The following is a 26,733-nucleotide window of genomic DNA, read 5'->3' as shown; positions in this document are numbered from 1 at the left end:
AGTAACAACCCATCGTCATTGTATAGTTAACCAAGGTTTCTTACTCAGCACTATAAATCTTCAGATACCTAGCATAGTTAAGTAGTGCTGCGTGATTTTTTTACAAAAAATAAAGAATATTCGAGCTCTGAGAGACACGGCTAAGGATTGGTCAAGCCAAGAGTCAAACTGGACCTGTCTTACCTGAGATCCTATGATTTTGTGCTTTTTCTTGAGCTGATTATAAAGTTGGACATAACCAAAAAGGTTGGAGCATTGGTGAGAATAGGGTCTTTCCTTTGTGCCCTGAAGTTTCTTCCCCCCACCCTCATTCCTCAAAGGTTTTTTTTTTTTTTTTTGCGGGGGAGGGGGGGCAGAGGTTGTGTCATTTATTTCCATACTTTTAAATTTTTATTTTATTTTTGTTGAATCACCATGAGATACAGTTACAGAGTTGTTCATGATTGGGTTTCAGTCATATAATGTCCGCAACACTTGTCCCTTTACCAGTGAACATTTCCCCACCACCAGTGTCCCCTGTTTCCCTCTCAACACCCCATTCGCTGCCTGCCTCTTTTCTCTCACTCTCTGTTTCTGTCTGTGTGTGTGTGTGTGTTGGAAGACAGTGAGGTTGGGTCTGCAGGGATATGCATTAGTTAAGTCAACTTTTAAAAAGGGTTATAAAGTCATCACTGACTCCAAGAGGAGAATGAAAAAAGGAGAAGACGAAAAAGTGTTCACTCTGCAGCTGTTAGGAGAATGAAGTAAAGAAATTTTCTTATAAATGGATAGACATGGAGAGCATCATGCCAAGTGAAACGAGTCAGAAAGAGAGGGATGGACATAGAAGTACTGCACTCATTTGTGGAGTATAAAACAACATAATATGAGGCTGACACCTAAAGATAGTAGATACACAGGATAGGTAGATTGCTCCATAGCTGGAGGCCTGCCTCATGAGCAAAGGGGAGAAGGCAGCTGGAATAGAGAAGGGATCACTAAGAAAATGATGACTTGAGGAACTGGTCGGGATGGGAGATGTGTGCTGAAAGTAGATAATGGACCAAGCATGATAACCTCTCAGTATCTGCATTGCAAACCATAAGGCCTAAAAGTAGAGAGAGAGTGTAGGGAATATTGTCTGCCATGGAGGTAGGGGGAGGGTGGGAAAGGAAGGGTATACCGGGGATATTGGTGGTGGGAAATGTGCACTGGTGGAGGGATTGGTGTTTGATCATTATGTCAGATTGTAACACAAACATGAAAGCTTGTAACTATCTCATGATGATTCAACAAAATTTAAATAAATAAAAATTGTTGAGTGAATAATCCCCCAAAAAACTGACAATAATGATGTGAAAAAAATGCCAAGTTTCATTAGTTCCAATTGAAAAGCACATTTGAAGCACAAGAGAAATCACTACCTACTCACAAGAGGTGCCTGGTTGTCAGTTGCTGGTGAAGATGTGAAGCAGCTGCACCTCCCAGTCACTGCTGGTGGGAAGTTTGGTTAGGAAGACCTTATTATCAAACCACTGAGGAGAAGGGTCTACTGTGACGTTGATAATTGGAAAGAATCACTCTGGACAAGAATTAAGTGCTAAGAGTAGGTAAAGTGTATACATGATAACCTTTCAATGCCTGTATTGCAAACCATAATACCCAAAGGGGGAGGGGTGTCGGGGGGGGAGAAGAAAAAGAAGAAAAGGAGGACAAGGAGGAGTGGGGAGATGGGAGAAGGGAGAAGAGAGAAGAAGAAAAGCCTGCCATAGAGGCAAACTGGGGGTGTGAGGTGGGGGTGGAAGGAGAGAAACTGGAGACATTGACGTGGTGAAGGGACAGGTGTTGGAACATTGTATGATTGAAACCCAATCATGAACAATTTTGTGTGTCTCACAGAGATTTCATAAAAAAATAACATGAGATTGTGTGATATAACTGGACAAAGAAGAGACCATGCTTTATGGTACCATTTGCATGAAGTTTCGAAATAGAATGAGGTAAACTAAGCAATCTGAAGTGAATCAGATTAGAGTTAACCTTTTTGGTGATGGGGAGATGGCAAGATGAACTCGTGAGCAAACATTTGGGGACCCATGGGATGCTGCATATGTTCTGCTACTTGATCGAGGTATTGGTTACTGTGTTGAAATTGTTTAGAAGTTCCAAAAACTGCATGTACAGGTACTAGTTCTTAGTCTCAGATATTCAGTTTGCCCATATAAATTTAAATCAACAGAAATTCTTATGTGCCTAAATTAAGAGCTTTGTGATCATTATAACCCATATTGTGAGAGAAATGTTCATTTTTCTTTTTACTTATTTCTAAAATATAAACTTATTTAACTTATATACAGAAAAATTATATAGACTATAATTAATATTCAATGATTCATATTAATAATAATAACATCACATGGAAACAGTAATTCAGAATACCAATTAAGATGCCAATGCATAATAATGAAGTAATGGATTTTCAAATGAGTGATAACATCTATAATTACAACTCACACACACTTACATACACAGTTTGTTAGATGGAATGAAGAAAAAATATGTTAATTAAGATATATCTAGAAGAAATTGCAACTTGATGACTTTAGATTAAATTCTTCCCTTCATTATTATTCCCCTAGAAACAGGACTTCAGTTTTACTTGAAGATCATTGCATCTATCTACACTTAAATTTTCTCCTTGTAACTAGTAGTAGCCAATGAAATGTATGTGGAAATTTGGGGGAAGTATGTCTCTCAGAAAGAAAAGGCACCAGAATAGAATAGAGCTCTTTTGACCTTTTCTCTTTTTATTAGTTTCAATGCGTTGACACTGGGGAAGTAGGACAGTGCTCCTGCAATCAAAAATGAACATAAGAATCATGAAATCACATAAAAAGAAAGATGGAAAAACTTCACTACTCCATCAACATGATGCAGTCACAGCTTTACAACTTCCTGTTAATAGAGATGAATTAATCCCTGTCTTTCTGTTATTTGAGTTTTTAGTTATAGAATGCAAATGCATTTCTTATAGATAGAAATATTAAGGAAAATGAATTATCTTAAATGGCAAGAAAACCAAATGCAAGTTAATCTCTCAAGTTGGTTAATCCAGCAGATGACAGTGTCATCCAAAGTGTATGGGCTCTTTCCATTTCTAAGCTCTGCCATCCTCAACTTTGTGGATAATCCCTTCATTCTCAACCATCACATCTTCTGGCATTATCTTTAAAGTAAATCCACTTTCCCCCTTTTGCTTTTTAACAACAAAGACATTTTTCCCCAAGTGTTAACCTTTTTCTTAATAATGCTTCATTGGCCTGTCAATCTGTCTGAATCCTGCAAGGTGAGGAAGGAATGAAATAGTGAATTTCATCAACACCAGCAATTATTGCTGCTTAGCATTCATTCAAAACAACAGTTGCAGGTCAGGCTTTCACTGGATTATGAAATTCATTGCCTGAGAACTTACACTAAAACTTGGCTTAGGATGGTGATTTTTTTATACCTCCAAGAAAGAAAATATAAATAGAATAACTATGAAGTCCCAAAAGCTGGCTGAAACAAATTCTGAACCCTTTTTCTTAAGAATATAAGGTGGAAAGTTTCAAAGAAAAGGCTTCTTTTCACACCAATATTCTTTATTTGAAGCATAAGCTGACAAAAGGTAGCATGGAATTTTCAAAGAGACATAGTGATGATAGTCTCAGAGATATTTTTACAAAATGCTCAGGTAGTATGAAAATTGAGTTTTTTTGTTGTTTGGGGCCACACTATATGGGATACCAGGGATCAACCCCAGCTCACAGCATACAAGACTAATGCCCAATCTGCTATACTGTTGCTTCAGCCTCTCTTAAAGCTGAGTTTTTATATTTTCATCTCAGCACAGAAATAATCAAATTCTAGTAGAAAGAGGTGACTAAAAGAGAACAAACTTGTGTTTTAAAATTAAAAGTTGTTAAATAGCATCTGAAAGTCTAATATGTTGTTTGAGATAAAATACTGAGAATTAGGACTGTCCTTCTTTTGAATCCCATTGCAGTGCCATCTCTCTTGGCAGTAGTAGAAGATTATCTAACCTGATCGTGGTCACAGCAGTTATTGGTAATGCAAGATAGAATATAGCATCTTTTTTCTTTGGTTTGTTTTTGTGCCATATACCCTGTGGTGCCAGCAGTTACTCCTGGCTCTGCATTCAGGGATCACTTCTGATGGGCTCAGGAAACCATGTGGGATTCCAAGGATCAGAACCCAGGTCAGCCACATGCGAAGTAAGTGTCCTGCCCTCTGTACTATCTCTCCAGCTCCATGGATCTCCTGTCTTTAAGCTCCCAACCTGGTTTATTTCTTCACCACATGCTAGATATGTCACAGAGTAGATTAATAATATTCCAAGGATCACAAGTGTAATGTTAATCATGCCTTGTCAAATATATATTTCAGCTTGCTACCCTTGAATTTCCGCCAAAGAAACTATTTGGAAACAAGGATGAACGGGTGATTGCCGAGAGGAGAAGTCACTTAGAGGTAATGGAATTAAGCATTTCTTTCTGTATGCAGAAAAATTAGCATCTGATTGACCAGTGAGAACTATTCCTGTTAAGCACTATTACCCCTTGTTCATGAATGTGAAGGTGTTGCCTCATTAACACGGGAGATGGCAGCAGTAGATTATAAAGTAATGATATCCGTTTATTTAATATGTGAGTCATTGTTCTGGTCTAATGAAACATTTCTCTGGTTCTTAAGGAGATACATTTATTCTCAGGGCTAGGAAGCAGGTTGCGGGTGAGAACTAAATATTCTCCCTAGGCAGATGGTATGTAATACAAAATGAGGGTACTGAAATTTGCTGCAAAAACAGGAATTAATTAACTGGAGATTTATAGTATTGCATCATTGTTCCTTTTTCAAAATAGTTGGACGCAAAGAGACACATACCTATTTTAGTCATGGTTAGGTTTTGTTTGACTTACTTTAACTTAGTCTTTTGAGCCAGCTTTGTATAGAATTTGAGTACCATGCTACTTGCTTTTCTGACTTCCTCTCATCAAATACACATTATAAACAGCTTTGTATAGATCATGTTTACTTTCAGGATAGAGTTGTTTATTTGGCGAGACTCTTAGAATGAGGCTAAATCTGTGTGCACAGTTGTGGTCATAGGTGGATCTTTGATTGTTTTTGGCTTCTCTCTCGCCCTTCTGAGGCAAATAGGAGAATACAAAAGACTTGATACAGTCTTCACAAGATAGTAATTGTGGGCCTTTCGGTGTACTTTTTGCTACTAAGAGAAATAATACTACAAACAAAATCAAGTAATAATTGAGAAAATCTTTCTGAATTGTGAAGTGCTACATAAAAATTAGGTATTATTCTTGTTCTTAGTGAGAGCTAATAAAAAATGGCTTCTTTATTGGGGTCATTTTAATGCCAATAAACTTAGAATTTAGGACGCTTCCAGAAGAGTAAAAGGGGAGAAGTTGGAGACAGAAACTCAAGACTCTAGGATATTGTTATAAATGAGGAGATTTTAAGGGTTTTGAAATCCTGGGGTTAGACATTTGATGAGGTCCTTGAACTATTAAGAGTGAGGTTTGAATGAGCCTTCTAAGAATCATCCTAGTAGATGCCATGACTCTAAAACCTACCTGAAGAATTTGCCTTTAAGGACAGGATTAACATGGTGAACATTCTTCATTAATCAAGTTCTATTAAAGATTTGGTTGTGTAATACCAACAAATCAAAATAGCAATAGAATTACAGGACTTTAAAACACCTTAGTTTTGTTCAGAAAACAAAACTCATGACAAGAAGTAGGTTTTCTTTTACCTGACCCATATGCACTTCAGTTGTCTAGGTTTATCTTTAAAGGAAAGGTGAAGATGGTAGTATTTAAGAACAAGTCTATAAACAAGTAGGAAACATCTGTTGTCCTCCTCTAACTGCTAGGACTCTGATCCACATGGTGCTCTCTGTGCCACAGAAAATCGGGCATTTTGTTTGCTGTGCATTGTTTAAGTGCAGTTGTCTTGGGACTCTTAACTTCTCAATGCCAGACTCCAGATTCACCAAAGGTCAAGATTCTCTTTCTTCGATTCTTAATACATTCAGGTACAAATCTTTTGTTCTTTCAGTAGCTTCTATTTAATCACTAAGCCCAACTAAGCTATCAACTGTTAATGAACAAAAGTCTGTATCAACCAGTGCCACTGTAAAGACCTCTTCTCCTGATGTAATGGTTCTGTTTCCATTAGCCTTTATATAATAGATTCCATACCTTATAGAAATTGACCTTTAAAGGCATTTCACCTAATATTGATTGCCAAATATTATAACATCACGTTCTTCTCAAGAAATGAATGTAATTCTACTTTACATTAATGGAAAATTCATCTGAGACACGTAGTTTAGTTTTCTTCATACTTGACAGTGTTTGGGAGGTACTACTGGCTTAGAGTTCACTCCCAGAAGTGCTTGTGGTACCATGTGGTACCGGGTATGGAACCCAAACCCCCCGCATGCAAAGCATGCATTCAAACTGTTGAACTCTCTCTGGCTCCAACTCTTAAGACTTTTGTATTTTTGTTTGGTCTTATTTTTTTTTTTTGGAGGCCATACCTGGTGGTACTCACAGCTTAATCCTGGCTCTTTACTCAGGGATTACTCCTGGCAGGGTGTCAGGGGACCATAGGGGTGCCAGGGATGAGTTCAGGTGTCAGCAGTGTGCAGGGCAAGCATCCTGCCCGTCTGGCCCTCAACTATTAATACTTCAAAATAAGTTCAGAAATACTGTTTGATTTAGTATCTTTTCATGTGAAAATTAACACATCAATTTAATTTAATATGCATTTGTCTAATTCCAGTACATGCTACACACAATGCTCAAAGCTAAACAGAATGTAAAAGTAGACAAGCATTTTCCCTTTAAAAGTATATATTTAAATTCATGTTTAAAAACCTAGATGTATAATTAAATTCAGAAGCTAATATTATAAGGTAGATTTTGATATGGCTTATTTTTCCTATTTATAGTGATATATGTAGTGTTTGCACAAATGGAATTTTATCTGATGTTTCTTAAAATGCAAAAGTGCAACAACTTTATTAACCTTCTCACCCTAATTGAGCTGTATTAATCTATGTTTTAAATAAGCATTCGATTGTGTTTTGGTCCTCCTTGCTCTTAAAATGTTTCCAAGATTTCAAGACCTTGCATTGGAGTTTAGGAACAACAAAATAGATCAGATATAGACACCATGCTAGCACGTCCAGATTTACATAAGTTGATTCTGTTAAAATTATTACTTACAAAAGTTATAGTTAGTTCCAAAAAGGTAACAGATATTTTGGAGATTAGTTTTCTTGCCTTGGAAAGAAGAATGTTAGAGGGTGTGTGTGTGTGTGCGCGCGCGCACACGCGCGCGCCCGCGCATGCACGTGCATGCGTCCACTTGGTACTGGTGGTAATAGCGTGGTTGTGAAGGGCTCAGTGCATTGAACATTCACCATAGAAAGCAGGCATCAGGACTGAGATAACTCAGAGGATACGAGCATATGCCTTGCTCCTAGGCCCATGTTCTAGAGCCAAAGTTTATTCCCACATACCACAGGGTGACCCTGATGATCCCACTTACCGCTAAACCTGAGTAGTACCATATTGTCACATCAGAGCATCCAGCATAGCCGGGCTGTGTATGGTCAGAAATGCCCTTAGACCCTTGAACTCCACTTTTAAAAGATCATTCCCTGTACCCCCTAAACAAAAAGACAAGAGTAGAGCAGTGGTAAATGGATAAATGGAGAAGTGTAAATCTGGCCTCCTACACAAGCCCGTCTCCACCCCGAGCCATCAGATGTTCTCTGGTTAATACTTGGACAGTTTTTCCAAATAGAGCCTTTTACTGTTTAGAATCTCTTTTCAAACTCTACCTGGTCCTTTTGTTCCTGAAGAACCATAGAACCTCTGAGGATGTCCCTGATATATTCCCTGTATCTCTTGTGGTGACACTTAGGGAGTGAGTTAAGTGTAACTATGTATGATTGTCCTGCTGTCAGGCCATCGGAAGACATGACAGCAGTCCCCCTACATGTGACATGTTCCACAAACTTGAGCATTCTTACAGTATAGATATAGACAATAACCAGGAGATAAATGTGAGCAGATAAAGCTCTAAATGTAACAGGAAAAAAAATACCTTGGTCTCTGTCTGACGAATTGAAAGGTGTATTAACTATATTTGAAACCAGATACCCCGACTGGTTGAAACATACAAAACTGTCATTGTGATGAGTCAAAGTGTAGAATATTGGCAATTTTAGTAGCTCTTTAGAGGTTTTTTTGCTATTAATATTTACTTAACATTTCTAATGTGCTAGGCATGAACAAAATGCTCACTGTATTCTATCCAGCCAACTTTTAAGATGAGTTGTCTTACTTTACTACCTCAATTTTACAGGAAAAGAAATTTAATTCTCTGGGAAAATTCAGCAAGTCATTTAGCTAATTATCCTCAGTCCTCACTAGAGCAAATTAGTGAGCACACAGGATCCCAGAGAGCTCCCACAGGGATCCAAGCATGTGTCTTAGATACAGCCCGTGGTGGTTTGTGCCACATGGTCCCCAAGCAGCACCAGGAATGATCCCTAAGTACAGAGCCAGGAGTAAGTCCTGACATCTACAGTTTCCCCAAACCCTAAACCAAAACAGCAGCAGAGACCGTTGGTACACTCTGTGTTTAAAGTAGGGTTGAGTGTTCTGTAAAGAAGTGTTTCTTTTGAAGGCTCATCCTCCTTCAGCAGTAACCCCACAGTCCCTTGCCTAATTGTCCATTCCTAGTGTGTGTTTACCCAGCATTGGTCTGGCCTCTGCTTGTGCCAAGCAGGACCCAGGGATGGAGGCCCTGGAGCCGCAGCAGCCTGCAAGTGAGGGTCCTTTATTCTAACCTTAATTTCACTTTTTGTTTGTTTCAGGAAAGATGTTATAATCTTGGATTTTTTTTTGTTTGATAACTACTTTATGACTCCTCAAAATGTTCTGAATCTCAGTTGCTTATGGCTTTATTTTTAAACATTAAAGATGTTACATTGTCTCCTTGCAGATTTATTTCTGGCAATAGTGACTCACTAAAGAATATAAAGTCAGACTAATTTTATTTTGTTTGGTTTGGGGGGCCACACCTGGCTGTGCTAAGGGCTTACTCCTGGCGGTGCTCAGGAGGCCATCGAGGATCTGGGGATAAAGCCCGGGTCAGCAGTGTGCGGGTCACGTGCCTTACCTGCTGTACTGTCTGTTTCTGGCTTCATAATTTTAAGGAGATTTTTGTGACCTAAAATATGATATGTATTCTTGCTATATGAATATATATATATATATATATATATATATATATATACATACAACGAGGCTGGAGCGATACCACAGTGGTAGGGCATTTGCCTTGTGAACAGCCAGCCTGGCAGAGTCGGGTTCGATTCCTCTCGGAGAGCCCGGTAAGCTACTGAGAGCATCTCGCCCGCACAGCAAAGCCTAACAAGCTACCCATGACGTATTCAATATGCCAAACACAGTAACAACAGGTCTCAAAAATGGAGATGTTACTGGGCCCGCTCGAGCAAATCGATGAACAACGGGAGAACAGTGTTTGTGTTTTTATATATATAACTATGAGCTGTAGATATAAATGGATATAAATTGAATAATAAATGTGGTGTGGTATTTATTAAAAGTGGGCCTTAAACATCCCGAGTTCAATGACATAACTCTTGAACTTAACTTCTTAAGCTTTTTCCACTCTCAAGCCCCTTTTTACCCAAGAAATACAACAGCACTGCCAGCAAAACCTCAGAGTCATAATGTGATTAATTTGGAGTGAGTTTTGCCCACTGAATGTTCAGAAACTGTTTTACTGGTCCCATGTTTTACCCAAGCCCATGAAGGATCATCACCCACAGTTTAAGAGATGAGGCTCACTCTCGAGTATACCACTTCTACAACTGCAGTAGGAAAGGACCCATTACTTAGACTTTATCATTCATTGCTAATTTTGCAAAGTGAATAAAAATTATTCAAAAAATTAAGTGAAATTCAGTAACCCTTTTCCTGCTATCAAAAGATATGTTTACATCTGAGATCTTCTCTTTTGTTCTCAAGTTACTTGAATTAAGCAGAATCAATATCTAATTGAATCTTAATTTCCCATGATATTACACATATGATTCACATTTATTGAATTATTCACTGAATTATCAGGAAATCTTCCCACAGTAGTCCCAAATTAATGAGGTTTTTATTTTCATTGATTAATGAGAGGGCTGTATTTTCTGTTACTAATTTTAGAGAAGGTTATCACCTACATGGAAACATTTCTGCTAACCATCTTAATAGCCTATCACTTCGAGGACCAACTACAATTAATGAAAATAAGTGAAATCGTCTAAAATACAAAGACTTCAGGAATAATGTAACCATCTTTAGAAGTAAAAATCTAAGAATTTTTTAGGACATTAGCCCACAGCTACATCTTACTTTCTTCCTCATTTTTATCTCATTTGTCTCATTATTAAGATCAATAAAAAGAATGTGGTAGCTAAGAGTGAGAGCATTAAAGCAAATCATCCCAGTCTTGAGTCCTGCTTTTACTCCTTTGGAGTTTTTTAATGCCACTTCTTCTGTTTCCTTATCTGTAAAATGAGGGTAATAAAAATACTATGTTGACAGTAAGAGAGCCTAGTGGCACACTTAAGATCCACTTTAAGAGCAAAGGAAGGACAAAGGAGCACCACCCACCAGCAGTCGTAAAGTATCTCACTATTTCATAATGAGCATCTCAGCTTGTCATTTCTACTTGCAAAATCAGTTTCTAAGGGCATACTAAAAGTATGTGCTTTTATGTGGCATGCTGCCTGGAAGAAATGGCTTCTTACTCTAATACTTCCCTTTCTTTCAACCTATGAAATAGAAAGCTAAAAAGCTGAAAAGGCTCTGGATTATTTAATAATGGTAGAGAAACTGTCCAGTTTGAAGATGAATAGAGGTATAGGATCTATTGATCCTATTGATGTATTGATAAAACAAAAATAGTGCTTCCACATTTATCTTGTTGTTGATAGCTGGTTTGTTCTTATTTCATGTCTTCTGGTCATTGACTGCATGGCTGTCCGACTGTGGAATCTTCAACACACCTAATGTATTCTGAACTTCTGTTTATGAAAAAAAAGGAAATTTCAGTATCTTTTAGTCAAATACCCCAGTAAATATGGGTGTTTTTTCACTGTGTGATATGTATTCACTCACTGGAAAATATGTACATAGGAAATGTGATGGCATCTAAGAAAAGAAGCTATTTGATAGAACTTAGGGTAGATTCTGGTGTGAGTTAGGGGATTAATGGGAAGAGTGGCACTTTGCTCTGGCTTATATGCTGGGCTAATTCTATGTTGAATGTCTTTAATTCTCATCTAAAGCTGATTAAGCATGTTAGCCAAAAGTTGGTCACATTCATGCTTTGCATAATGATCCTGATTTTATGTTGAGGCCTAATTATTGTGGTCACTTTGCTTTGTGTTTTTTTCATGTTAGTAGAGCAGTCTTACCTATTGGTGTTAGTGTGCTTTGAAATTGTTTATGGTGGATAGGAGAGTGTGGCAGCATGGTTATGTGAACCAGGCCAGATCCCAGCTACTTTTGTCTTCAATTAAGGGATGGCTAAGTTAATAGGCATCAAGCTTTCTAGAGGAAACAGAGAACTAAGACCGATTTTCAAAATAATCCTTTAATTCCAAGGGCCTTACCTACTAGGAGTAGCTGTCAGTGTTGCTCTCTCACCAATGCCAGGACACTTTCCTACAAGACACATAGTCTTACTCTCTGACTAATAGGTTTCTTATTCTACCTTAGTTTAATTTTGGGCTGGAGCAATAGCACAGCGGGTAGGGTATTTGTCTTGCATGTGGCCGACGCAGCCAACCAGCCTACCTGGGTTCAATTCCTCCGCCCCTTTCGGAGAGCCTGGCAAGCTACCGCCAGTGTCTTGCCTGCACAGCAAGGCCTGGCAAGTTACCCGTGACATATTGGATATGCCAGTAACAGTAACAACAAGCCTCACAATGGAGACGTTACTAGGCCCACTCAAGAAAATCCATGAACAATGGGAGGACAGTGCTACAGTGCTACCTTAGTTTAATTTTACTTGCAAACCTTGAATTTCCAACAATTAAACTAGTTTATTTGGTATAGCCATTTTATAAGTGAAGCCCTTTCAGTTCCAGGGTAAAAATTTCAGGAGATGAAGTTCTCAAGAGTGTGTGTGTGTGTGTGTGTGTGTATTTATAATTTTGGATATATGAAAGATACCTAGCAATTCTCTGCACAACTTAGCATTTATTCCATCTCCTCTCTGCTAATCCTACAAGTTGGATAGTGAAAGAGCATTACCAAATATAGGCAGCGATTTAAAAAATACTTCACAAAAAGAACAATTTCCTTCCTTATTGATGTTTTTTATTAGTTCTAATTTGTCCAGTTACTTACATTATCAGTTACTATTTTCTGCTCTTAGTCTTTTTCCATCTTCAGTGCAAAACATGCTAACAGAATTTAAGTAGATTGTGTTAGGGAGATTGAATTGGAGGTTAGGGGCTAGTTCCTCTTGGTGCTTTGTGAACTCAGAGTGCTGAAAAAGCTGTGATCCTGAGGTTACAATTATCAGGAGAGGAAACTTGATAATATGTGAGGAAGGTGGAAAGTTATAAACTCAGACTTCAGTTTAGAACCCAGCTCTGTAAGATTTCAGTATTGGGATCAAAAGTAAAATTGCTTTTCCTGGAGAGTGTTGAATCTGTCAGTGTCAAGTGCAAAAAGAATTCTTAGGACCAAAGAATACAACCCTGTTGTATTAGCAAGTTTCTATTCAGTGGAAACTTATATTTCCATTTTCAACTTTGAAAACGTTAATTCATTAAGGGAACTTAGAGATATCACAATGTAGAGACCATTCTTTTTCTACTTAATTTCGTAGAACAGTAAATTCAGAACCACAACGTGTAATGTAATAACCCTCACAATACCCTCCCACACCACTCATCTTCAACAGTAAATCAGTATGCTGTTGGTCTTAATTTGTTAGTGTAGTTTATTCTGTTGGAACAGACAGTGTTAATACAGACCACTGTCCTAATAACTTCAGATACTCGGGACCTGCCTTTGAGGTTCTCAGACAGCATAGCTTCATCTGGCCCATCTTTGAAGAGATCTGGTGCAGCTTTTTTGAAAATCACAAGTGACCAGACCATGTTTTTTTATATTCTGATTTGGCAGGGTTAGGCAAGAAACCAGGTATAGGGATCTACTGTGTAAACATAGACTGGTATGGGGGCATGTAGGACAAATCATATTCTAAAGCCAATCCATGATTTTGGAATTTTGGATCTGATCCACAGGACAGTGATGTGCTGTAGATGTTGGAGGCATGAACAACTGCTCTCCTGGAGAGCAGTATTAGGGTGAGGAGAGGGACAGACTCCAGGCAGGTACAGCCTTGGGGTAACACTTGCATGGGCCTGAAGAAGGATGTGATCATTGGGATGAGGAAAGTGGATGGGTTCGAGATACACAAGACAAACTCAGCATGACTGGTCTCTCAATTGAATGAGAGTTAGGGTTGCTGATGAAAGTGGATGCCCAACATCCTGGTCATAAATTAACAAGAAATGTCCACTGGGTAAAAATGGCATATCTATGAATTTTGCATTTCTACAATCAACCTTTATTAAAAGAAATGGGTGGGCCTCACCTGGCAATTCTCAGGGGTTACTCAGGATCACATGAAATGCTGGGGATTAAACCTGGGTCAGCCACTTGTAAGTCATGTGCCCTATCTGCTATACTGTTAACTCCAGCCACTGCATTCAACCCTTTATATAGTGCTTGTTGATATTTTGGGCACACCTGGCTGTGCCCAGTGCTTATTCCTGGCAAGCTCAGGGGACTATATTGGGTGCCAGGGATTGAACCCAGGTCTGCCGTGTGCAAGATGAGTGTTTTACCTGCAGCCCCAGTACTTTTTTAAATTTGAAGTACTTGGTGTCTGGTGCCTAGATAGGTTAGGGTTCTCCAGAGAAATAGAACCAATAAGTGTGTGTGTGTGTGTGTGTGTGTGTGTGTGTGTGTGTGTGTGTGTCCATTTGTTCAGTCAGGTCTTCTGCTGATTGAACGGTTCTCTCACATTGAGAGAAATATGCTGTCTGTATTGGGTCAAATATTAATCTCATACTCTCCCCCAAAAATCCTCACTTACAGATTAGAATATTTGACTCAGTATCAGGACATTCTATGGCCCAAGGAGTTGACACAGAAAAATTAGCCATTATTGAAGCATTTCTCTTAAGCTATAGCGACCAGGGTATTACTTTCCATTTATTGGACTATCAGCATTCTTGATGTCAATCCCACTTACAATCCTGCATCAAATCTGTAACATCAGTCATCTCCCTAGCTTCCATGTTCATTACCAAGGTGTTTAAGGCTTGACGAAAGCAACTGGGGGCAGGATGGTGGTGGTGGTGGTGACCACCTGTGGTCAGGGCCGCATCCAGTGGTGCTCAGGATTTACTCCTGGCTCTGTGCCTAAAGATCATTCTTGGCAGGGCTCTAAGAACCATATGCAGTGCTAGGGATCAAACCAGGGTTAGCAAGCACCTTATCTCCTTATACTCTCTTTAGTCTCAAGACTTGACAGAACCTTAACCAAGAGCATCCCAACATGTTCCTCTGTACAGAAATAGCAAGAGCAGAAGAGCAGCACAGCCCAAATGGCAGCCCTCAGAGCTGTGTGTGTTCTGTTGCTTTAGTTTGGGACTAGAATGTTCTTAGTTCCCTTAAGCTACTCTACAAAGCCAAATGAAATGAAGCCTGCACATTGCAGTGCTAAACAGCTGTGGGGTTATTCTTTTCCTTCTCCCAGATACAACAAGGCACTGCTATTTGTTTACCTTTATTAAATGTCTCATTGCCTCTGTATCAGATGTAGCTATCATAAGAGGCAAGGAAAAAGGAAAGAGCAGCTTAAACTCCTTTCTCAGTCGCCCATACCTGAGGTAGCTTGTGCTGTTCATTGTTTGGCATCAGATGTGAGTTTCCAGTTGCAGTTAACCTTTTTGTTTACTCTGCCTAATTAAATACCATTTTAATATTTTCTCATTTCACTGCCCCTTACATCTCATACGCATGCTGTGGCACCACAGGGGTGAAAAAAGAAAGGTCTTTCAAACTGAAGCACTTAATTAGCTTTCAGTCCCCCTGGGGAAGTACCAGACAGAAACTCAACTAAAGTAGGAGGAAAAAAGTAACTATACGTGAGATGCAGTGATGGTGGGTATAAAAACATGGACCAATTTCCAGTATCTCTCTTTTCATTAAAATTCTTTTTAGAATTAATGACAAGTTTTAATCACGTAAGAAAAATACAGTACCATGTTTGTATCACTAGTTTCCGGTTAGATTCATGTATTCAGTTATAATAGTTAAAATGGCCCTTTTCCACTGAAGCCTCTTATTTTTTTGGACCGCATCCCCCCCCCCCCACCTCCCACCACCACTCCTGTAAATTCATCCTCCTTGATCCTGTCCCTTAACTCCACTTATTCAAATTTGTCTCCCCAATAAGTTGAGCTTGGATAAAGTGTGTTTGCTGTGGCCTTTGTCAGTGAATCTCTATACTAGCCTTTGCTGCCTTTGTAAACTACATCTTTATTTTGGAATTCAGCTATTTTTCAGCTCCCTTGCCAAATCTTTTTTCCCTTATATGTGTTACTTATGATTCATAATGTTAATGAATCACTGCACATGTTGTAGCCCTTTGAGACAATATTTAGGGGAAACAAGTGGATATGAATCTTGGTTTGTTCCAGTTTCCCAACTTTTTGTCTCATTTGCCTGTGTAAAGCCTTATCCATTTTTAGCTGGATTTATTTCTGTGCCTAGCAACTTAACTGCAGTGTGTTTACATTTACATATATAATATTCACTCCCAGCAACCAAAAGAAGTTTTTTTACTTTCTCTAATCTGTTTTCTAATTGAGATCACCTGTTTCATATTTCTATAACTAAATTCAAGAAACCGATATTGAAATCAAGAGAGCCTTTGCTAATCAAAGTTGAAAATGGTAGTAAATGAAGTCACTGCCTTTTTCTCAGTGGAACTTTTTAGCCAGTTGGATACAGAACTATAGTGGCTTTTGTTTCAGAGCTCTGTGGATAAGCACCATGAACCACAAGGGGATCTGGGTCTTACTACCTCCAGATCCTGGGTATTTAAACTTCTTGATATATATTGTTACTGATTCATCTTTCATCTTCTCATTTTTATTTTTTTTTTATAATTTTAGGACTTTACTTATTTCTTTATTTATTTGCTTTTGGGGTCACACCCAGCAATGCACAGGGGTTACTCCTGGCTCTGCGCTCAGGAATTACCCCTGGCGGTGCTCAGGGAACCAAATGGGCTGCTGGGAATCGAACCCGGGTTGGCCGCATGCAAGGCAAATGCCCTACCCACTGTGCTATTGCTCCAGCCCCCCATTTTTATTACTAATGAATATGTTCAACTAAAAAAATTGACACAATTAAGCCAGATTCCTTATTGGAGGTCTCGGCATATTCAAGGGCTCAGTCAATATTAACTGACATTTATGACTTTGAAAGACACCTCATGGCAGAAACTGAATGTCACATTGGCCCAAAGTAATCCATTCTCCTGTAGATTAAATGGATGTATCTCTTTTTCCAAGCTCCCCTAGCTAGTGAGATTTCATTTTTATCTGTAAGGTCTTTTACCACTTCTTTTAAATTTCTTTCAAACACAGCCTTTCAGCTAAAAACAATCACTTGTGCTAGAAGTTTTGATGACTAAAAGACTGATGCTTTGCGTAGCTCTTGGGTTCATTTGGTGTTTAATATAGCCAGACATCAATGTCCAAGAAAGCACATGTTTAATCAGCTGCCAAATCGACGGCATTCTTCACCTCTCTGCTCAGAAGTGTTGCAGATTTGGGATGCCCAGAACAGTTTTCAGTTTGCTTTTGAAGCAGAAATTAAGACTTGCTAGGCCTCCTTCTCTACAGTCTAAATTCAGTAAATGATCCTTACATTGGCGGGGGGGGGGGGGGGGGGGGGAGGTACTATAAACCAATGAAATTTTGCTATGATTCCAGCCTAAGGAGAAAAAAAAGTCATGCTTCTCATTATTTAGCAAGATGTATCAGTGTGACTGAATAAACATTTGTCATATTTATCAGCTTGTGGCTGTAATCTTTTATGAGCAAAGTACTCTGCTGAATGTATTATTCAGTGTATATGTTCTTTTTAACTGGTTGCTTATTTCTGTAGGTAATATGTTTAATAAAGGAGTTTCTACTTTTCATTTCCCTTCCTGAAATATGCCACATATTCCGTCCTTTTGAAAATTTAAGTTCTGGTCTTAGAGAAGTTTTGATCCACCATTTTTTTCACCTACACCTCCCCTGACATAGTCCATGTCATTGTTCCCAGTGAAGAGGCTCACTGGTGCAGATAATTCAAATCCTAGCTAATCCTTTCTTGGGGTAAGGTGACTTGGGGCCACAGTTTTCATCATACTTGGGGCATGACCATGGCTTTTCCCCAGGCTTGAGGTCAGTGAAACAGCACCCAAGGTGGAGGATAATCTGCAGAGCAAATAGACACAATAAGGGATCATCAGGAAGCCTTAGTCCAGAGAACAAAACAAGGGGTAGCAGATCCTCCCTCCTAGAGCCATAAAAGCATACCCTCTGCCTTGGCATTCTGAGACTTAGTATTATTCAGTGACAGCCCAGTCCAAGGTCAGCCATAGAAAACCTGCCACCATCATACAAATTATCTTAAATCAGGCCTGAAAGGGAAGGAGTCATTCTCCTCCACCACAGCCATAGCTGAAAAGAAGACTTTGTCCGTGTTCCCGGAGCTCCACACAGCACACAGTTCTGCTTCCTACTTAAAGGGGAGACTCTGGAATGCCAGAAATTTCTGTGCAACAATTCTTTGATTCTCAAAGAGTTTTTAGGACCTGCTTCATTGAATTTAAGATTATTCTAACCAACACATACCACACAGCAAGCTTCTCCCTTGAAAGTCCATCAGTCAATCTGGCCATTTGGAGCAGCCATTCTATCTCAGAGTGTCAGAGACCACAGTACAGGAGAGAATCAGAGTTAGAAACAAAAGCTTTCTTTCACCCCGGATGATGGCTTTATAGAATTTCCATAGCCAGAAAAATGCCCTTAATGAACTTTGGTTAGATAATGAATTAATCTCATATTAGATATATTTTTAAATTTTGTTTTACTAAAATTGCCCATATTTAAATTTTTTTAGGTATTTTAAGCTATTATTGAAATAAGGGATCTTATATGAGATGTCTTGGACGTGAAGGGAATCACATTTTTGCTATTATTTACTTTATTTTGAAGGACAAAATGCTCAAATTAAATATCTACTTCCATCAGAAGCCCATGACTCTTGAAACATTTCAAATAAATATATAGCCCAAAACATAAAAATTATATGCATAAACCAATCATACTGTCATTATAAAATAAATTTTAAAAATTGAAAGAGGTGAAAATTAATATTTGCCATTTATTCATTGGCCATCCTTGAGAATAGAGCTATGTAGAAAATAAGCCACTAACTTCCAAGTGTACTGTAAATTGGATGCTAAAGGTGATCATTTATTTTATTTATTTGCACTTTGGGGTCACACCTGGTGGTACCTTAAAGGACAAAATGGGATGCTGGGAATAGAACCAGGGTTGGCTGTGTGCAAGGCAAGCACCCTACCAGCTGTACTATCTCTACAGCCCCTGTAGAAAATAGTTTAAATGGACGAGGAAACTACAGTGCATAGGTATTCGGTGACTTCTTCAATCACCTGTGTAGTCAGGTCCTGCCTGCCCAACAGAGTGGGTCTGTGGGGACTAGATGCCTAAGAAATTGGCTTCCTGTGCTGTCTAGAAGTCACTTGCCCAACCAGCTGCAGTTGGCACCTGTCACTTATCTCTTAAAGGTATAATATGAATGCTTCTCCTTTCTTTGCCCTTATGACCCTCAAAGATTGTACTGGTATTGACTTTTTCTCCATAGATATCAACCAGATTCACATCCCATGAAATGTTAAGTTTGTGGGGGGTGGGGGGACATGTCCTTTAGGTTGTATCATGATGATCTTTAAAGCTACTTAATCTGCCAAGTAAGAGAATCAACCTGTAAAATTTGAACATCACATGGATGTTAAATGCACATCCCATATAAAATGTTTAAAGCTTGGTGGATTTTATTAGAATACGTGAACCAGACTGAGTATATTAAATTTATGAATCCAATTGATACAGTACCATAATAATTCAACACAATATGCTTATGTCATTAAACTCATAAAGAGTATTCTCTGAATAGCTATAATGAATAGTTCTGATTCTGTAATCACAGACTAACATTTTCACTCTGATGAATTTTAACTGGGAACTCTCAGAAGTCTCCATAAAATCAGGAAATAAAAATCATATTTTAGGTGATAACTACTTATTTCAAGTATTTACTTTAAAGCCTAAGATAGGTAGAAAAGAAGTCCCTTCTAAGACAAGAATTATTCACTAGAAATGCTAAAAAGTTTGGAAGGCACTCACATGAATAAAATAGAACTATAATTTATATCTTGTCATAAATTATAAATGGAAACCAAAAAAAACCATTTCTGTTTGGCTTTGACTGATTTATTCCCTTATCTTTTTACCTTATTCCTGCTGTATTTGGATTATCTTAACTGTGTGATCAACTACCCCAAAACTTAGTGCCTTAATACATTGATGCTGAAGCATACCAGCAGTGGCTCACGCTTGAATGTGGCTTGATTAAATTTCAGCAAGTACATCAGTTGAAGCAACCACCACTTCATTACTTTTTGGATTTTGTGGTTCTAGAGTTGGAAGTTGGGAAATGGCTCAGCTGAGAGGTTCATCTTCTCCAAGTGGTATTGGGCCAAGGCACATATCCAGCATTCTGCTCATGCTTACTAAGAATTAGGCTCAGTTAGGAAAACATGTCCCCAAAGGTGGCTTTTCTTTTTCTTTTTTGAATTTTTTAAAATTGAATCACCGATGTTTGAGTTTCATTCATACAATGATTGAACACCCATCCCTCCACCAGTGCACATTTTCCACCCCAATGTCCCCAGTATCTCCCCTCTCATCATTCCATCCCTCCCCCTGTCTCGATGACAGACAATTTCACCCATACTCTCTCTCTACTTTTGGGCATTATGGTTTGCAATATAGATACTGAGAGGCTATCACACTTGGTCCTTTATCTACTTTCAGCACACATCTCCCATCCCGAACAATCCCTCCAACCATCAATGACTTAGTGATCCCTACTCTATCCCAGCTGCCTTCTCCCCCAGCTCATGAGGCAGGCTCCAACCCTGGAGCAATCATCCTGGCCCTTGTCTCTACTGTCCTTGGGTCTCAGTCTCATAGTATGTGATTTTATATTTCACAAATTACTGCAGTTATTGTATGTCTTTCCCTCTCTTTCTGACTCTTTTCACTTAATATGGTGCTCTCCATGACCATCCACTTATAAGCAAACTTCGTGACTTCATCTTTCCTTACAGCTGCATATTGTTCCATTATGTAGATGTACCAAAGTTTCCTTAACCAGTCGTCTGTTCTTGGGCACTTGGGTTGTTTCCAGATTCTGACTATTGTGAACAGTGCTGCCATGAACATACAGGTGCAGAAGTCATTTCTACTGTGCTGGTTTTTGCAGCCTTGGGATATATTCCCCGAAGTGGTACTGCAGGGTTATATGGAAGCTCAGCCCATGTTGTTTTCCAAAAAGGCTGGACCAATTGGCATTCCCACAAACAATGAAAAAGAGTCCCTTTCTCCCCACATCCATGCCAGCACTGGTTATTCTTGTTCTTTTTCATGTGTTCCAGTCTTTCTGGTGTGAGATAATATCTCATTGTTGTTTTGATTTGCACCTCCCTGATGATTAGTGATGTGGAGCATTTCTTCATGTGTGTTTTGGCCATTTGCATTTCTTTTTGAGGAAGCTTCTGTTCATTTCTTCTCCCCATTATTTGATTGGAGGTTTTTTCTTCTCCCCATTTTTTGATGGAGTTGGAGGGTATTTTTTCTTGTACAGTTCTATTAGTGTCTTGTATATCCTGGATATTAAACCCTTATCAGATGGGTATTGGGCAAATATTCTTTCCTATTCTGCGAGCCCTCTCTGAACTTTGGTCACTGTTTCTTTTGAGGTGCAGAAGCTTCTTAGTTTAATGTAGTCCCATTTGTTTATATTTGTTTCTACTTGCTTGATCAGTTGTGTTTCATCCTTGAAGATGCTTTTAGCTTCAATATTAAGGAGGGTTTTGCCTACATTTTCCTCCAGGTACCTTATGGATTCAGGTCTGATACTGAGGTCTTTAATCCACTTTGATCTGACTTTTGTGCCTGGCATTAGAGATCAGAGTTCATTTTTTTTTTTTTGCAGATAACTGTCCAGTTTCCCAGAACCATTTGTTGAAGAGGCTTTCCTTGTTCCACTTCCCATTTCTTGCTCCTTTATCAAAGATTAAATGATCATATATTTGAGTGTCTATGACATTGGTCTACGGGTCTGTTTCTAATCCAATACCATGCTGTTTTAATTACTATTGCTTTGTAATACAGTTTGAAGTTGGAGAAGGTGATGCCACCCATCTTCTTTTCCCCAAGGATTGCTTTAGCTATTCGTGGGAGTTTATTGTTTCATATAAATTTCAGGAGTGTTTTGTTTATTTTCATGGCTATCCTGATAGGAACCTCATTAAATGTGTATAGTGTTTTGAGGAGTATTGCCATTTTGATAATGTTAATTCTCCCTATCCATGAGTAGGGGATGTGTCTCCATTTCCTAGTGTCCTTATTTCTTGAAGAAGTGTTGTGTAGTTTTCGTTGTATAGGTCCTTCACCTCTTTAGTTAAGCTGGTTCCAAGATACTTGATTTTCTGAGGTACTATAGTGAATGGGATTGTTTTTTTTTTAGTGTCTCTTTCATTATTTGTATATAGAAAAGCATGGGGTGTTGATTTTGTAGCCCGCCGCTTTACTCTGCAAACCTATTGTTTCTAGCTTTTTTGTAGAGTCTTCAGGATTTTCTTAGTATAGTGTCATAATCATCTGCAAAGAGTGATAGCTTGATCTCTTCCTTTTCTGTCTGGATGCCCTCGATATCTTTTTCTTGCCTAACTTCTATGGCCAGGTCTTCCAGTACTATATTGAATAGGATTGGCAAGAGTGAGCAACCAAAGGTGGCTTTTCAATTACAACATGGCCTCCATGCAGTTCTCTCGATAAAACCAGGCTCCACTGAGAATGTCTGGCAGGTTCAAGAGAAGATGTACAGGCAGTATAGCGCAATAGTCCAAATGTGCATTCCTGTAGACCATGAACAGCACATTTCAAGAGGGAATCTTCTGTGCAGAATGGTGTGTGCATGGCCCACTCATGCTGGACTGTTAATGGCATCCCAAACCCTGCCTTTCCATAAGAAGGCTTTGTGTCTCTGTCTGGAACTAGGCCTTTCCTAGATGCTCCTAATATATGTCATTCTTACTTTTCGTAGGTGCACCCTACTGCTTATTTTTCTCCCTGCTGGTCTTCCAAGTTAAAGTAGCAACTGAGTCTTATCACTCTTGATTCAGCAGTGCTAATATGTGAAATGTTCTCTATAAATATCTCTTGGGTTCATGAAGGAACTCTGAAGCAAGAGAAGTCACCAAAGAAGAAACCTTAGAAGGTGGTCGAAATCAGTTGGTGGCAACAAAGCACCAATAAAAATGGTTCTAAATTATGAGAAGATGGTGTGGGCCATTCTAGTTCTTGTGATGACACCCAGGCACATGTCTGTCATACTCAGTAGTGGACACGCAGTGCCTGGCACACTCCGTCCTGTGGTGTAGTTATGTACAGAGTATGTGCTGAATTCTCCAAAGTTCCTAAATTTAATAGTGTGCAGTACATTACTCAGGTAAGGCTGAGAAAGGGAATTGGTGTATTGGTTCCACAGAAATAGAGATGTTCAGACTAGAATTTATAAGCATTCAGAGCTAGGAAGACTGGACTGGATAAATGAAATTGACCTCACTGGGTCAAATGAAGGTTCATGGGCCATGATGAGCACAGATCTCACTTAGATCTAGAACTAACACCACCTGTTTTCTTTCTAGACCGATTTGTCTTCAGAACCCATCAGGCAATAATTCTTTTCAGGTGCTACGAATGAAACCTCTAAGTTATATTGGACCAAATGTTGTCTTTAAGCTTCCATTATGTCCTTCCTCTTAATGCTTCTCAACAGTACAATGGATATAACTTTATCACATTTTTAAAGAACATTTCAGCTTTAGTAATAGCAGTAACTTTCGGCTGCATTATGATTTTGTGTAAAATTTTTATAAAATAAAGAAGACTCCATGGCAGCATGATGGCCAGGAAAATCATGTGAATGCCAGAGATGAGGTGAAATACTACACCTAAGATAAGTACCAGTCTTAGCTATACCTATGAGTTTTATTAAAACAGAAACTCCTTAATAACATAAAATGCTCATAGTTTTATTTCACTGCTAATTAAAATGGAGGGAAATGAGCCAAAAATAAGAAGCTAAAATCTTTCAGATGCTTCTGAAGATACTGTTTTTAATCCCACAGCACACACAAACACATGCAGAGATTTATTGTATTTCTGGGTAATACTGAGAGCGTACATGAGCATCATCAAACTCTGAAGAGAGGGGTTGTATTTACGCCTTACTTGTGTTGGTTCAAGTTTAAAGGATGGCACTTTGGGAATTTCACTGTGCCCTTCTGACTTTCTAAATTTGGAAAACTTCTGTTTTGCCATACTGTATGTTCTTTTGACCTTAACCAATCACTGCCCCTTGATATCTCTGTCTCATCGTTTATACGCAAAGTCTACACATCCCTTTTTTCCTCCTTGTGCATTGGAAAATACGTCATGCAGGATGCCCATGTACTCTAATCCCGATCCAGAATCCTGCGAGCTGGCATTGTCCCTTGTTCTTACTGTTCAGTGAGCTTGAGTATTTTGAGTATCCCTTTTCTCTCTTTTCTATCGTCTCAATCCTGCCCTTCTTTCGAGATTCCAGAGCTGACCAGAGCTGAAAGACAATGGCCTCAAAATGGGTTAAATGTAGGAAGGTCACCCCATTTCACACCCTGCAATAGCCACTCAGGACTTATGTCAGGGTGGACTGTATGTAGCATAGAGTCAGTCTCTGTGACCAGATTAGCATTTCATCCAGATGGCCTCCAGGTTGAAAGGAAAACTCCAGGCAGAGCTGGCTAATGACCAGCTTCTATCCAGTTTTTTGTTTGTTTGTTTGTTTCAGTAACTTTAAAGTGTTTCTTGCAGCCAGAGCTCTAACTTAAATTGTCTTGTAGACGTGAACCAATTTGAGTTTCATTGAGCATTTCTAAATTTGAAATACCACATAGCAGCCCTTTATGATTTTGAAAACAATTGGAGGAGAGGCACCACACCCCGAGGTGTCTGAGCACTCCTCTCCGACTGGGTGCTCAGAAGTGATTCCTGGAGTCACTTGTGAAGGAGCATCCAATATCAAGAATTGACCCAACCTCCCACCTGCAAAGCATCACTCTAGCCTATGAGCAATCTCCCTGGCCACTGGGTTTTCTTTTCTTTTTTGATGTAGTGTCTTGATCAAGGTACCAGACTAAAGCTTTAAAATAATTGACTACAGTCTGACTGAATTGCCTCTGTATTGCTAAAAAGGATGTCTTTTGGCTTTCAGAATTTAAAATCGCAGCATTAAAACCATATTACCCTGTATTTGTGCTCAAAATATGAATAGCGTCTAGGCATTGTGCTTTGAAATAACATTCAGATTTTGAAGACTGACCTGTGTAACTACCAGGTTTGAGACAGAAACCTTCAGGGTTCACATGACCGGGCTGAGCAACTCGTATGCACTGACCCATTGAAATATTGCTCATGCCGGGCTCGGGGGAGCGGCGGGGACCTCATGGGAAGGGGGGCTTTGTGGGCCGTCCCCCACGCCCCACCGAGGTCGCCAGCTGCCCCCCACGAGCGGCTCTCCGGCACGGCCACGGCCCCGGAGGCACAAGGACTTAGCACAGAGAACCAGCCGCTTGGAGCAGAAAAGCAAATGGACTTGTGTTGATCCGCGCCACCAAGCCTGCCCGGAGGGGGAAGGGCGTTGACCAGCCCGCCCGCTCCTCTCTGGAAAGAAAGATGGCGGCCGCACGGGAGCCTTGTGGAAAGCGGGTTTGAGCCGGGCTCGGGGGAGCGGCGGGGACCTCATGGGAAGGGGGGCTTTGTGGGCCGTCCCCCACGCCCCACCGAGGTCGCCAGCTGCCCCCCACGAGCGGCTCTCCGGCACGGCCACGACTCCAGGGCCCAGAAACCAATCTCTTAACTAGCTAACTTTTAATAGAAATTCTTCCAGGGTCAATAAGTAAAATAGCAGAAATTCAAAACCGCGCGGTCGCTATTGTGGCCGCGCGACATCATTTTATTCTTAAACCAAGTTGTAGAAAGCAAATCATTTCACAACGCTGTTTCAGCATGTCTGATTGGGGGGGGGGGGGGTGGGTCGTAAACTCTAAACAATAATTGTGCATCTTCTATCGAAATAATCTATCTAGTCAAAGTAGATAGAGTATTAACTAGAACTCATCTGCCTCAGAAGAATTGGGAGGGGTGGGAGGTGGGGGTCTATTGGGGTTCGGGGTTAAAAATGAGTATTGGTAAAGGGAAATGTGTTCGGTATCTACATGACTGAGACCTAAACCCGAAAGCTCTGTAACTTTTCCCACAGTGATTCAATAAATAAATAAATTATTAAAAAAAAAAAAAAAAGAAATATTGCTCATGAATCCTTTCTGGGTAGACTTCTTTTTAAGACAGGAAGACTCCGGGAGATGTTTTGGTCCAAGGACAGACCAAAGACCTTGGATGTGATGGAAATGCAGGGCGGGTCTCCTCAGATAACTGGCTGGTACCTGCCAGCACCCAGGGAGCTTAATGGAGTTCACTGGATTGAAGCTGAAAGCAATGGTTGCCACTTAAGGAAATAGCTCATCAGTCCTCGGGCTCTGAACCGACCCTTTTGTAGGTTTTCCTGATTTTATCACACTTTTGGAAATGCTCTCTAGCAACAACTCAGCCATCTGGGAGACCTTTGGACTCCGGCTATTTCAAGGGGGCTACAGATGGAAATCTAATAAATGAAGAGCCACAGCAGGAAACTGTGGGGCCACCATAGGAAGTGAAGAAAACAGAGAAGTGACCTAGAAAAGAAAGGGTCAGGAAAAGTTTGAGAAATCTTTCATGAGAGCATCTCTGGGTCCAACAGACTCTGGATGGTATAACTGTTTAGTTCTTCAACTGTGAGAGGCTCGTGCCAAAATATGACAAGGACAAAATATTGGCTAGCCAGCCATATGCCCAAAGAAGGGAAGGATTTCTTCTCATCAGAATGGGAGTCCTTGTTGGGAAGGGAAATGAAGGCCTGGTCTCAGAAGTGATTGGTTCCTATTAGGACACTGTGAGTACAACGTGGAGACAGAAGCAGAGCTCTCAGACTCCATGGGAAAGAGTCTAGGCCTTACAGGAAAGAGATG

At 39.6% G+C, this 26,733-nt stretch overlaps 1 protein-coding gene across 1 annotated transcript in view; it reads left to right on the top strand.

Annotated features, from left to right (window-relative positions):
- Positions 1-26,733, top strand: part of KIF16B (kinesin family member 16B) — a 327,590-nt gene that overhangs the window by 290,522 nt on the left and 10,335 nt on the right. Inside the window, exon 25 of the mRNA XM_056122148.1 lies at positions 4,426-4,509. Within this exon, the coding sequence (XP_055978123.1) occupies positions 4,426-4,509 (84 nt within the window). The remainder of the gene's footprint in view (positions 1-4,425; positions 4,510-26,733) is intronic.

Source organism: Sorex fumeus, unplaced genomic scaffold (genome assembly GCF_029834395.1).
Source record: "Sorex fumeus unplaced genomic scaffold, SorFum_2.1 ptg000044l, whole genome shotgun sequence".
NCBI classification, from domain to species: domain Eukaryota; kingdom Metazoa; phylum Chordata; class Mammalia; order Eulipotyphla; family Soricidae; genus Sorex; species Sorex fumeus.
This window is presented reverse-complemented; position numbering and strand designations above follow the sequence as displayed.